This window comes from Mugil cephalus, chromosome 2 (assembly GCF_022458985.1).
Source record: "Mugil cephalus isolate CIBA_MC_2020 chromosome 2, CIBA_Mcephalus_1.1, whole genome shotgun sequence".
NCBI classification, from domain to species: domain Eukaryota; kingdom Metazoa; phylum Chordata; class Actinopteri; order Mugiliformes; family Mugilidae; genus Mugil; species Mugil cephalus.
In genome coordinates, this window is record NC_061771.1 from 24,711,920 (window position 1) to 24,726,171 (window position 14,252).

The 14,252-nt window shown below is 42.4% G+C and overlaps 3 protein-coding genes across 3 annotated transcripts; 1 reads left to right on the forward strand and 2 right to left on the reverse strand.

Moving 5' to 3' along the window:
• Nucleotides 1-2,460: 2,460 nt before the first annotated feature.
• LOC125003630 (histone H4) lies at nt 2,461-3,346 on the reverse strand. Its single transcript, XM_047577629.1, has one exon. The coding sequence runs from the start codon at nt 3,307-3,309 to the stop codon at nt 2,998-3,000; it is 312 nt and encodes a 103-aa protein (XP_047433585.1). The 5' UTR covers nt 3,310-3,346; the 3' UTR covers nt 2,461-2,997.
• Nucleotides 3,347-7,037: 3,691 nt separating this feature from the next.
• LOC125003626 (histone H2A-like) lies at nt 7,038-7,643 on the reverse strand. The gene has a single exon (XM_047577626.1). It carries the CDS (start codon nt 7,562-7,564, stop codon nt 7,181-7,183), a length of 384 nt encoding a protein of 127 aa, XP_047433582.1. The 5' UTR covers nt 7,565-7,643; the 3' UTR covers nt 7,038-7,180.
• A 3,634-nt stretch (nt 7,644-11,277) lies between these two features.
• Nucleotides 11,278-14,085, forward strand: LOC125003622 (histone H1-like). The gene is made up of 2 exons (XM_047577622.1): nt 11,278-12,279; nt 13,163-14,085. Exons 1-2 carry the CDS (start codon nt 11,663-11,665, stop codon nt 13,494-13,496), a joined length of 951 nt encoding a protein of 316 aa, XP_047433578.1. The 5' UTR covers nt 11,278-11,662; the 3' UTR covers nt 13,497-14,085.
• The last annotated feature ends 167 nt before the right edge of the window (nt 14,086-14,252 follow it).

Here is a 14,252-nt window from a genome sequence, read left to right on the forward strand (position 1 = left end):
TTACATCTTACATTTGATAACTAAAACTATGTGATATTCTTAATTTTAGACCATCATGCCATGCAAATATAAGCAGAAGACAGACGGGGTTACAACTCCACTTGAGGAGTTCGAAAGAGCAGTGAAAGAGGTGCGACAGGGGAAGGCCATACGTCAGGTTGGAAAGGAGATGAAGATCTGCAGGATGACCATAAAAAGATATAAGGATATGAAAAAAATAGGAGAAGTAACAAAGTCAGGCTATGAGCGAACAGCAACTGCCAAACATGTCTTCAATGAGACCATGGAGAAAGAGCTGGCTGACCATATTAAGACACTAGCAGCAATGTTTCATGTCATAGGTGCCATGAAATGCCATGAACTGGCTTCTCAGTTTGCACAAAGTAATAACACTGACATGCCTCCCAGCTGGACCAGAGACAAAAAAGCAGGTTAGATGAAGTGTAGGTTATTGGACAGTTATTTGGAGCAGATAGTTTCAACTTAGCCTAAATCTGAATGTAAACGTTTAACCTTCTCTAGGACCTGATTGGTTCAATGCTTTAAAAAAAAAAAAAAAAAAAAAAAAAAAAAAAACAACTTGGTGGTACAGCCAGAAAGGAGCAGAAGTTCATATTTTCCTGCTGCAGGATGTTAAGTTGTAGGCCTAGTAGGCTGGATCTGTGAAGAGTAAGAGTCTATCAGGTGTTCATGTGACGGTATAGGCCTTGTTTATAAGTGTCCTTCGATGTTATTAAAACTTGAAATAAACATTAAATAAACATTTTGTATTGAATTTGTCTTGCTTTTATAGCATTATCATTTGTGAGATTAAAATGATCTGTTTAACTTCAATTATCAATGGCACAATTTACCCCAGTGTATTCTGTCTAATGGCACAACTTACCCTGTACTGGGGGCAAGTTGTGCCACAAAACCACTTCTTTTTCTAAAGCTATATTTCTCAAACATTTTGTTTAAGATCCAATGTAATTGTTCCCATGGATGGACAACATCCTAAACTATATGTAGATATATTAGTTGGAGACATTACTGTTATCTCCTTGCTTTAAAGGCACTTCAAGTAAAAATTGTCACTACTTACCCCACTCTCCCCATCCTTCTTCTCTGCTCCAGTCGACCCTCACCCGGGCCTTGAACTTCCATATCGTCCAAGTCTGATCCAGCTCTTTCAATCTGAGAAATCGGTGCGGACTCAGAAATCTCGGATTCAATTGGAGAAGTTGGTGCGGACGAGTTCGCAGCCTCCACGCCTGTTAGCATTAACGACCCCGGCGCAGGTGCTTGAGTGGAATCCCGCCTTCACTACTGGTCCTCCTCCCTCCGCCGCTGGGGCAACATTGGACGCATCACCTGCTTTTTTTATTATTATTATTATTTTTATGAAAAATGATTCCAACGTTCTCTGCTTCCTTTTCATTTTAGTTAATTAACTCAACAAATCACGCTAATAACAAAAATGACCGAGCTCTGACCTCCGTCCGTCGTCTCGTCAGGTGGGGCTGGGAGATACCACATTTCAATATATGGAGGGGGGATAGAAGTGTTGGGAAAGATAATGCCTAGAGAAATCGGTTGTGTTGTTCTGATTTTCATTTGTAGTTAATTCCAAGCTACATCTGCTGTCGTGGCCTCATCAACCAGTCCAGTCTTCATGGACTGAAGTGCTGTGTATCAGACCTGTGGAGCTCCATAAACTACATCAGCCCCAGTCTTCATGGCTTGCAGTTGTCCACTTCTACCTAGATGAACAATTCACCAACCTGCCCATGAATCCTCTTATACTCACAAACTGTCACATTAGATCATCAGCTATGTGTTATGTTATTAGATTCTACGGGGGCATGACAGGCGTCTGAATAAAGAATTTGAGAGTAAGTGAGTAATCAGAAACAGGGAATACCACCCTTTCCTCTTCCACTCATTTTCACTGTTGAGATGATTCCTGTGCAATAAGGTAAATAAAGGTAAGCGGTACGTAGTGACTTGTTGGAAATCTACGGAGTGAAAAGGTTAGTTTAGGGCAACAGTTCCGATGCTGCTCAGAAGCTTATCTGAGCTGGAATTCTGGTCTAGTCCATCACCCACTTGATAATACCAGGATGCAGTTGCATGTCCCTGAGTAGACTATTTGCGCACATGCATATGGCTGTAGGGTACTCAAGGTCAACAATTTAACCTAATAGTCATTCTGTTGTTTCAAATCCAATCTACATAACATTCATTCTTAGATTCTCAAAACACAAAATGTAGAACTCTGGACTAAAAATGAACATATATAACACTGTCTGTCAAATATTACATTATCAGTTTTGGAAAAAGAAATGTAATAAAAAGAAATGTAATAAATTCCCAATAATGTAATAAGGTATTACATTATTGGTAAAAATGTTATTAGGTTATTTTATTACTTTATTGAGCTTTATTACATTTTCCGGCGTGCTACAGCACTCATGAACAATGGTAAATTCAGGTTATTCAGACACATACAATATCAGCCTGTCCTCCATTTTGCCTTTCGTGCTGGCCTGCACACACTCTCTCAGCTGACGGCTAAAACAATTGTATGTAGTAAAAGGGGAATTATTTATATTTTGTACTATTAAAAAGGCTTATACTGTAATTAGTTAAGAAAAACGCTTATTTGCCTAGACATTTTGTTTTGTCATGAACAACTAATGGCAAAATTTATTCAATGATCATGACTTCGAGAAAAGTATCGGCCATACTAGAGCAGTATTTACTCGGTATCGAATCGATACCAAGATTCGCCCAGCCCTACATAGCTTATAGACACCATTAACATATCAATAAGGTCTTTTACTTAAGCTTTCGCCATCTCTCGTGATGGATAACCGAGCATTCGTAATTAACTTGTGCATTTGATAGGTGATAGTGAGACAAGGAAGTAAATACAAGGAACGTATGTCTTTATATAGAGATGTGTGGCCCTTAAAAGGACCGTTGTTTAGTTTCTTTGTTAAAAGATTTAGCGGCTTAACCTCCGAAACCGTAGAGAGTACGTCCCTGCCTCTTGAGAGCATAGACCACATCCATGGCAGTCACGGTCTTCCTCTTGGCGTGCTCGGTGTAGGTGACGGCATCACGGATGACGTTCTCCAGGAAAACCTTCAACACACCGCGGGTCTCCTCGTAGATCAGACCGGAGATACGCTTGACTCCACCACGGCGAGCCAGACGGCGGATAGCGGGCTTGGTGATTCCCTGGATGTTATCACGGAGAACTTTGCGATGACGCTTGGCGCCTCCCTTACCGAGACCTTTGCCGCCTTTTCCTCTTCCACTCATGTTTGCTGTTCAGATAATTTCTGCCCAATGATCTCTCTGCTGGACTCACAGCTGCTTTTACTGTGGAGCTGAGGACGTGAAAGAAGACAGAGGGCGGGACTAAACGTCTTCAGGAACCATGACAACGCTCTTAAAGGGACCACGTCCCAAATTCGTTCACTAAAGATTAAAGCGTTGAACACACATTGTACAATAAATCAGCTAAAAACACAATACAAGCGTTTATTTTAAATCACCGTATTTAAGCAGGGATCTTTTATTTCAACAATCAGCCAGGACATATAGTATAGAGTATGTTGATGTCAACACCCCTTAACTAATTTTCTGGTGTACTAATAATAATATAATTGATATCATGACTTATATCTGATTCAGATTTCTTCACAATAGCCTGTTACAGTTGCAAGACCATTCTTAAAAAGTAGACAAACATTTGACTGCTTATGTAAGTGTAGAGAAGGTCCCCAGGTGATAAATGTGATAATTCAGAAATGCTCTGTTTCGATCCTGGTACTGCAAAATGTACTTCACCCACTGCATACAACAAACTGTCACCTACTAAAGTCCTCAGATGACTCAGCCAGTGGTCTCATTGCCAATGGAGACAAAAGGGAGTACAGAGAACTGCACAAGAACTTTGTGGCCTGGTGCTAGCAGAACTGCCTCCAGATTAATGCTAGAAATGCTCTCTCCTACCTCCCTGTGTACACCTAGGGAACTAACATTGAGTGTGAATGCCTCTGCTACTGTTAACAATGAGAATTTCCCCCATTGTGGGATGAATAAAGGCATTTATAATCTTATTTTATCAAATTGTACTGTGTTCCCAAAGAATAAGATTTATTTTGCTCCTGCAGAAGAGGATGGTGCCCCAAATCCGTCTTGCATTAAGGATAAATAGTTGTTTTTAATGTAAAACTGTGGACAGGTTGAAAAGGACATGACACAGATAACAATACAATTCAAACATTTTAGCATAGACACCGCTAGAAGCGCACGTTTGCTTAAACAGAAAACCCACAAAATTACACTTCTTCAGAAAATGTACCAAAATTATTCCAGCCGCTTTCACTGGGTGTTATATTACTTACAGATAAATACTCCCCAAGGCTGAAGTGTGACAAAACTCAGCAGTGACATCAACCCATCTTCCTTTCCTGTGTGCACTTGACTGCAGTTTAAATCTGCAGTGTGTCTGACTACAGGAATTATTTCTGGCTAGCAGATATAGCTCACATGAATTAACCACTGACTGTATAAATTATGGACCAACCCATCGTGATGTCACCAACTGGATTCTTGAAACTCAGAAATGAAGCCCGAAGCGGGCGGGACCTGCGGTCGCCATGTCGGATGAGCTTTACCATTCGTTTTGTGTTTTATTCCGTCCTTGTATTCTATTACATTTCACCTTGGTGTTTGTTGCATAAAAATATAAATAAGATGTTAGTCCACGATCATCTCCACTGTCTTGGAAGAGTTCAACTCCAGGTTGTGACGGCTACACCAAGTCACCAGGCAGTCAATGAGCCCGATGAGGGCGATGTCGTCCACAAACTTTAGGAGCTTGACAGACTCATGACTGGAGGAGCAGCTGTTTGTGTAGAGGGAGAAGAGCAGAGGTGAAAAGACATAGGCTTGAAGGGAACCTGTGCTGATGTCTCACATGCTGCCTACTGTCAGACACAATCTGTGATCTACCTGTAGGTGGACTCAGTCGGTCAGCTGGGAGAGTTTGTCCTGTAGCAGTGAGAGAATGACTGTGCTGAAGGCTGAGTTAAAATCCACAAACAGGATCCTAGCATATGTTCTGGGGAGCCCAGGTGTTGGAGGATGAGGTGGAGGGACAGGATGACGGCGTCATCCACAGATCGGGTTGACCTGTATGTAATTGATATCAAGCTACCACATGTAGCATTAATGACTTATATCTGATTCTGGTTCTGACCTTTATGTGAACAGAGGAGGACTGCAGGGGATCCAGGAGTGGGTCTGTTAAATCTTTCAGGTGTGAGAGCTCAAGACTTAAAACAGATTACAACTGGCCGTAGTCATGGAGTGCATTGGTCCTTGGCTTTTAGGGAACTGGCATGATGGTGGAGGCCTTGAAGTACATTCGCACTATTCATGACTTCAGTGACATGTTGAAGATATCCATAAACACAGAAGACAGCTGATTATCACAGTGCTTCAGGATGGATGGAGACACAACGTCTGGTCCAGCAGCCTTGTTGGGGTTTTTCTCATTACATTTTTTTTTTTTTTTTCCAGATTGGTGAGAGGTTACATGGAGGAGGAGGGAGGCTCTGGGTCCAGCAGCTGTGAGGAAGTCTTGGCCATTGTTGTTATCAAAGTGGGAGAGGACACTGGTGTGAGGTCCTGTAAGGTTTAACACAGACACCAGTGCTGGTAGAAGAGGTGTCAACATGGGTGGCGTGGTCGTCACACTGCCCCATTGTCTTTCATAGCGGCAAGTGTATTCATTCAAGTTGTCGGCCAGGGGTGAGTAGTTCACAGAGTGGGGGGTTTGGGCTTGTAGTTTGTGATGCTCCTGAAGACTTTGCAGACAGAGCTCGAGTCATAAACTGTAAATGGGCTCTGCAGCTTGCAGGACTTGCAGCTTGCAGTAGTGTTGTTAAGCTTCTCTCACTGCTTTGAACCAGGGTTTGTCAGTATTACAACTCACCCAGTGCATGTTTGAATGCAGCACTCCTGACAGAAACTGATGTATAACATCACTGCTTCATCCAAACCTTTTGGGATACTTTCAAGGTGGCAACTGTCAGTGCAGTCCAAAAATGCCCTTAAGCTCTCCACAGCTTCATATCCATATTATTGCATTCCAATACAGAGATACGGTTTGTATACGCATCGATATATTTTGTGTCAAATTACTTTAATCATTGATCCAGACAGTATCCTGGAGGAGGGGGTGTGTGTATAAATCCAGAAATATTGATACTTCCGAGCTAGTGTGTTTTTTATCGTGTAAATCGATCTTCACATCAAAATATTGATACCAAGTTGGCTTTTATGAATCTATAATCAGTTCTAAAACAGTAAAAATTGTGAGAGAGAGGTAGTGCAGGGCAATGCCTCGTGATACATAATTCAATGATGGAAGCCATTAAATTCAGGCAATAATCAGATATATGTTAAAAATGCATCGCAACGCCATCACAAGTCATTTCATATGAATGGAAAATGATAATGTGGAATGTGACCTTTGTTATCACAGTTCTCTCAAGTTCTTACATGAAGACCACTTCCTCTAGTCCAAAAAGGATGATATCGCAGTCAGGAAAAATGTTTGTTTTCATTTTTGCTTAAGATTTTATTTATTATTAAATGTTATCTGCTCAACTTTAATTTGACTTGTTGATTTGCACAGCGCCTCTATAATTGCTCTGATTACAGAGAAGTCCGATATTTGGCCACGTGTTTAATATATATATACAGAGCTTTCAGAGATTGAAAGGAGGAAAAAAAATAAATACTATCACACATCCCTACCAAAAGCATTCAGCTTGCGAAAAAGACTAAATAGAATAATTTGAATGTAAAAACATTAAGCACAGAATGACACACTGGGATCAAGTATGATTGTACTTATGGAGAATAAGTACTTGCATATAGCTCTTTAAGTGGCTCTATGCAATGCTACCATGAATTCCACTTAAGTCACCTAGTTTCTTAATTTAAAAAAAAAAAAAAAAAGTACAATAAGCACGTGCTGAAAATGATTATTATTTTGTAAATAAAAATAAATCATACGCAACTTATCACTGAATGAGAAATAAAAGCTCTTAAAGAAATAGTGTTTGGCTCTTAAAAGAGCCGTTGGGTTTGATGTTAATGAAGCCGTAGTGGTTTACTTCTTGGCGGGCTTCTCGGTCTTCTTGGGCAGAAGAACAGCCTGGATGTTGGGCAGCACACCGCCCTGAGCAATGGTGACTCCGCCGAGGAGCTTGTTGAGCTCCTCGTCGTTGCGGACAGCCAGCTGCAGGTGACGGGGGATGATACGGGTCTTCTTGTTGTCGCGGGCAGCGTTTCCAGCCAACTCCAAGATCTCAGCGGTCAGGTACTCCAGCACAGCCGCCAGGTAGACGGGGGCGCCGGCACCAACACGCTCCGCATAGTTGCCTTTGCGCAGCAGCCTGTGAACACGGCCCACTGGGAACTGGAGCCCTGCACGAGAAGAGCGGGTCTTTGCCTTTGCTCTGGCTTTTCCTCCGGTTTTTCCGCGGCCACTCATTTTTGCTGATTGCTTTTCTTGAATCGAGACTCAAAGAAAATGTGTCTCAAGCAGCAGAGGCTCTCCTTTATATGTCCACCCTCAGTGGTGACGTTTCCTGGCAGACCAACCAGAAAAGCTTGCAGCAGAGCAGCAGAGGGCGGCCCTCTCTCAGTTTTAGCGGACTTTTTGAACCGACTTTTCTCCAATCAACAGCGCACATTGTGGCGGGGTTGCTCGCCTGTAGGCGGTGCTGAGCTCCAGGAAGGGCCGCTCACCAATCAGGAGCCGGACGCCCGAAGCAGCGTCACTGTTTCGAAGCCGGTCCACAGTTTAAGAAGAGCGACGCTGCCCTGATTATTACACTTTTCTCCCGTCTAAAGAGAAAGAAGAAACTATGGCAAGAACCAAGCAGACCGCTCGTAAGTCCACCGGAGGCAAAGCCCCCAGGAAGCAGCTGGCCACCAAGGCTGCCCGTAAGAGCGCTCCGGCCACCGGCGGCGTCAAGAAGCCTCATCGTTACAGGCCCGGTACCGTGGCTCTCAGAGAGATCCGTCGCTACCAGAAATCCACCGAGCTGCTCATCCGCAAGCTGCCCTTCCAGCGCCTGGTCCGTGAAATCGCTCAGGACTTCAAGACCGACCTGCGCTTCCAGAGCTCCGCCGTCATGGCTCTGCAGGAGGCCAGCGAGGCTTACCTGGTCGGTCTCTTCGAGGACACCAACCTGTGCGCCATCCACGCCAAGAGGGTCACCATCATGCCCAAAGACATTCAGCTGGCCCGTCGCATCCGTGGAGAGAGAGCTTAAGCTATCTGCTCATCCACAAACCACAACGGCTCTAAGAGCCACCTCACTCTACTCAAGAGATAATTCCTCTCAGTATACTAGTACACCTTTGCTTAATAACATGTCTCAAAGCCAATCTATTATAATGTTCTTTAGAAGTATCTCTGTACTGACGGTCACAATTTACTGCCATTCTGTGGTGACACACGAGACTTTTATTTTGTTTTAATCAACTAATAATAAAAAAGATGTTCATCAAATTAATACACGTGTATACAGAGAAATATCCCATTTATAACTCAGCCAAATGCACAACAGGAGTTTGGATAAAATGCAGGCATCTCTACATAAGAATATTGTTTCAACCTTTATTAAATTGAATTGTTAACTTCCGTAATCTGAAAGATTATTGTTATTTGAGTCGATAAATTGTTGGGAAATATTAATGATCTTTGATATGTTAAATATGTAAAGGCTCAAAGTGTGTTGTGCTGTAAAATAGTAATTTAAAAATCTTTTATTATAATGTATGTTTGTTTTCTCAATTAACCCTTGTATAGTCTTCACTTTAAGGACCCTCTGGTATCCCTCGGGTCAAATTGACCCGGGACATATTTGGGGTGTTAAAAACAATTCTAATATAAAATTTTACTTCATAAACCATTAACATATATTGTCTTTATCTCAATTACAAATAATTGAGATAACATACAAGTTTAATGATTGCAATCAGTCTCTACTAGAACACAATTAACAATGGAAGCGTGACTACTCTTTTTGTCATAAGGTTAGCATTGGAGTCAAGTATGACCTCTGGCTTACGGTCCACCCTACTACTTATTGCTTCCGTCCCTGTGTAGACTGCTCATAAGAACCACATTTTTTTTTTTACTTTTTTTAGGTATGTAAGATACCAGGGCAGTGTTGGCTGTGAACATGAAGTTGGAGGAATGGACTGGCTTCTTCTTCACAGTTTGAACCTCAGGTGGAAGCTCCGTCCTATTTTTCTGGACTGTTCCAACCATTGTCAGCTTTCTTTTGAGAAGCTCTTGTCCCAGGCTGTACGATGTTGTAGCCACTGAGGCCTTGTGACATATCTAGCACCACTCGTGTCCCCTGGTTTCTTTCAGTATCTCCTCCTTCCGCATTCCCTGAATAAATTTGCATGTTCCATGCATAAGATGAAACCGCATCACAGGCAGCCCAGATTGTGATGCAATACCTGGCTGGTTTTGAGGGCATATACTACCTGAAAGGGCAGCGGCCTCTAAGCTCCACAAGCTGTTCATCCACAGTTACATTAGGCCCAGGGTTATAAAGACAGGGAAGTCGGTCCACCCACTGGTACCACACAGTGCAGATTGTTGCCAACTTGCCGCCCCGCTGTCTAACAGGTCTTGATTCCCGGTTGTCAAATCTGATGATTCTTGAGAATACATGGAAGCTCTTCAGAGACATTGTGGCTCTAAAAATTGCTGTGTGTGTGTGTGGGCATGTTTCTGTGTGTCTCTGTGTATGTGGGTCAAAATGACCCGAAGACCATATGAAGGATGTAAATGTGTGGTGTATAGTAGCATGTGTGCTATTTTTTTTACATACCTATGAATAAAACATATTACTCACGTATTCCTTGATATCCTAAAAGAAATGAAGGAATTACATTTCTTTTTGCAGCAGGCATCAGACAGAGTGGACTAGGTCAACAAAATAACATGATATCAACAAAATAAAACAACCACGTCAAAAGTAATAAATAAAAATGATGAATAAAAATGATTCAATGCAAAGAAAACTTAAGTCCAGATGTTTAAAAGTGACAACCGATCAGGACTGTTTTCTTTGAGTAAAGACAAAGACAAAGATGTGTAACTTAATGGTACTCATCATCACAAATGAGTCCTTAATTTTTTCTTCAAAATAGTTCATGCATGACCGATTTATGGTTTAGATGGACATTTTATCTCACACTGTTTATTTTGCCTCTTATTTCTTTGGTTTAATACCAAAACCTTATAATCAGCCACTTTATTTGAAACATAACATATCCACTGAACTACAGCCCAACATCTGTTCACAGAAGTAGACAACACTGTATCAAAGACATTTCCAGTTAACATTTTATCATTGTTCCTTTTTATTAGTGTTTGGGGTTTTTTGGGGTCTTCATCATTCATATATTTAGAGATGGTGAACCCTCAAGCCTTTATAAATGCCCTATTTATGATTCTGTGAAGGAAACATGACTGTACCTGTTAATAGCATAAACAACTATAATAAAATCAGATATAATAAAATTAGATAGCAAACTCTCAGTTGGTTTCCACCTAAAATATAATTTTAATTTATTCTATTTATTCATTGCTTTTATAATCTCAGTTACTTCTTCAGATACCTTTATTACTTTCATTCTCCGTAGCTGTGATACTGGTGGTAGCATGTCATCCTCTTTGAGGCTGGACAACACACACATCAATTGTGGATAGAAGAGAAACTAATTCAGTGCAGTCAGTAAATTAAACTTGTGCTGCAGATTACTCTTTATTTGTGGATTCTCCTGTGGGGTTTGTAGAACACGAAGTTTCTACTTTGTAGGAGGCATTGTGTCTATGTTACGTGTTATGTGTCTGTTACTTGGAGAGCCACCCAAATCAAGATTTATGTGAAACACTTGAATTCAAAGTGGATTCAGAGCAGAATGTGGACGTATAGAAACACATAACAGCATCAAGCAAGATTAAGAAAACTTGAAATGAAAGAAAGGTTGACAGAGAACAGCTCTGATCGAAGGCGGCTGCTCCATCAGCCTCCACCATAAACGTTGTGTTTGCTGCCGACACAACATCCTCACTTTATTCTAAACTGATGACCAACACACAATTATTTTGACTTTTAATCTTTGAACAAACATGTGTCACAGCTGGAAAACGTCTTTGGACGGAGCTCTGATGAATGTGGAACACTTTTAAGAGACAAAAGAGTGGAAAAAGTCGACGAGCAGCGCCGAGCTCCGCGGTGAGTCGGTGAGGTTTGGAGGCTCCATGAAAAAAATAAAAACACCACCAGAGCTCAGCATGAGCTGAACATAAAGGAAAGCCAGTCCGCTATGTGCCCCTTCAGTTTCAACCCTCATATCTGCTCCAAAAGACGTTTATTCCTCTTGAATGTGTCCAGAGAAAACACAAGCAGCGACATTCTGCCCGTACACAGGAGAGAGCCGGGCTGGGCTGAGTCTCTACGGTTCTCATGGTGTGTTTAAGTGCCGCCTCCTGCTCCGAGTTTTTCATCACTGCAGTCTGACTCTGGTTGACTAGCGACAAACGACAGGAAGGAAAATGGCAGAAGTAGCTCCAGCTCCAGCTCCGGCTCCCGCTCCAGCTCCGGCTAAAGCCGTCAAGAAGAAGGCGTCCAAACCGAAAAAGGTGGGTCCCACCGTCAGCGAGCTGATCGTTAAATCTGTGGCCGCTTCCAAGGAGCGGAGCGGCGTCTCTGCAGCCGCCCTCAAGAAGGCTCTGGCTGCCGGCGGCTACGACGTGGACAAGAACAAGGCCCGCGTCAAGACCGCCATCAAGAGCCTGGTGACCAAGGGGACTTTGGTTCAGACCAAGGGAACCGGGGCCTCCGGATCCTTCAAGATCAACAAGAAGGCTGAAAGCAAGGCCAAGAAGCCCGTCAAGAAAGTTGCTACTAAAGCCAAGAAGCCCGCAGCGGCCGCTAAAAAGTCTCCCAAGAAAGCCAAGAAGCCCGCAGCAGCTGCTAAGAAATCTCCCAAGAAAGTCAAGAAACCAGCAGCGGTAAAGAAAGCAGCCAAGAGCCCCAAGAAAGCTACAAAGAGTCCTAAGAAGGCTGCCAAGAGCCCCAAGAAGGTGGTCAAGAAGGCCCCTGCAGCCAAGAAGGCCCCCGCCAAGAAGGTAGCCAAGCCTAAAGTCAAGAAGGCAGCACCCAAGAAGAAGTGAGCTCCTGAAACATCACGACTCCTCAAAGGCTCTTTTCAGAGCCACCCACAACAATCTTAAGAGAAATCATTCCTCTCATCAGCAAAAAAAAAGTTTACGTTAAAACCCTAACATTATACCTTTAACTATTTAACTGCCTGATAATATAGATATGTGTAACAAGCTACTAAAACTAGTTTCATCATTAAACAACAGATACGCTTTATTTATATAACTCGGTCAGTACATAAAACTCAAGTGATCATGAAACAGATCGCTATTAGCGTGATACTTATGTGATGTTATGTTGGGGCGGGGTCAGTGCTCAGAGTCCAGGCGGCCCCGGTTCGTACCTGCACCGAGCGGCCGTTCCGTTATCACCTCTCTGCCTCCCCATTTCCCATCACTCCATTAAAAGGCCAAAAAAAGTGGGGTGCGAGCGGAGCTGGGCACAAATCAGCATCGCACTGATAAAAGCACAAATTACCCACTTACTTGCTGTGAAAGGAGCTGCAGTATCTGCGTGCAATGGAACGTATTTTCAGTTTCTTTTAGTCAAAGAGCCATAACGCTTAACCAAAAGATCACATGCCTTACATAAGGAATACAATTCTTAGTAAATATTTGTCTTTTATTTTATTATGATCAACCGAAGGGATTAAAGTCAATGATCACGACATTTCAAGAAAAAGTACTACGCCTCTACTTTACTTGGTATCGCATAGAAAAGAAACTAAAGAAACAGAAACTTTGAGTTGTCAGAACAGAAACGTTTGACATTTGAGGAGTACAGCTCTTAGTTGCAAGTGTGTGGCCCTGAAAAGGACCTTTGTGTTTCCAGTAAACAGTATATAGTTTACTTGGAGCTGGTGTACTTAGTGACGGCCTTGGTTCCCTCAGACACGGCGTGCTTGGCCAGCTCACCGGGCAGCAGGAGTCGGACGGCGGTCTGGATCTCCCTGGAGGTGATGGTGGAGCGCTTGTTGTAGTGCGCAAGACGAGAGGACTCACCGGCGATACGCTCAAAGATGTCGCTGACGAACGAGTTCATGATGCTCATGGCCTTGGAGGAGATACCGGTGTCAGGGTGGACCTGCTTCAACACCTTGTACACATAGATGGCGTAGCTCTCCTTCCTGGTCTTTCTCTTCTTCTTGCCGGTCTTAGACACGCTCTTGGAGACGGCTTTCTTGGAGCCCTTCTTGGGCGCTTTCACTGGATCAGGCATGATTAAACGTTTAAGTTTCTCAAACGAATAAAGTCCAGCGTATAGAACAGCCATTTATATCCGCTTTATACAAATATAGCTGTGCTGTTGCTCACAAACGATTGGTTAGTTTCACAGTGAGACTGAGCATGCGCAGTATAACGGTTGTTGCCGCCCTGACCAGTTTTGAAATGTGAAACTCAACCACAGTAAAATTATAATGAATATACTCATTAAAATAAGACTTATCCACAAATGTAATAAAAAAGCAGATTTTATCTTCACAAAAAAAAACTTCAAATAAGTCTGTTTTTGTCTGTAAACTAAATGTTTTACCCAAAAAGACAAAATAATTGTATTCTCATTTCAATATATATATATATGCCCTATGTTGTTTTCTACCTGTACAATGAGTATCAATTTCTAACAACAGTAACAATCATGAGAACTAGAGAAACTAGTGTATTAATCAACAATATTATTTGCAAAGACAACATCTCATCTTCCATACCACTTAATCCTGCACTAGCCTATCCTAGCCAGCATTGGGTGAAGGCGGGGTACACCCTGGACAGGTCGCCAGCCTATTGCAACCTAACACATAGACAGACAACCATTCGCACTCACACTCACACTTACGGTCAATTTAGAGTCACCAATTAGCCTAACAAGCATGTCTTTGGAGGTGGGAGGAAGCTGGAGTACCTGGAGATTACAAACTGATTTTTATGTAACTGTTTGTATTGTAACTATGTATACCTCTTGAAAAGCACATTGAGTCTG

Coding starts and splice junctions, on each gene's coding strand:
- LOC125003630 (XM_047577629.1), bottom strand. CDS start 3,309: ATGAGTGGAAGAGGAAAAGGCGGCAAAGGTCTCGGTAAGGGAGGCGCC.
- LOC125003622 (XM_047577622.1), top strand. CDS start 11,663: ATGGCAGAAGTAGCTCCAGCTCCAGCTCCGGCTCCCGCTCCAGCTCCG. Junction 12,280..13,162: donor AAGGCAGCACCCAAGAAGAA/GTGAGCTCCTGA, acceptor TGGTTCCCTCAG/ACACGGCGTGCTTGGCCAGC.
- LOC125003626 (XM_047577626.1), bottom strand. CDS start 7,564: ATGAGTGGCCGCGGAAAAACCGGAGGAAAAGCCAGAGCAAAGGCAAAG.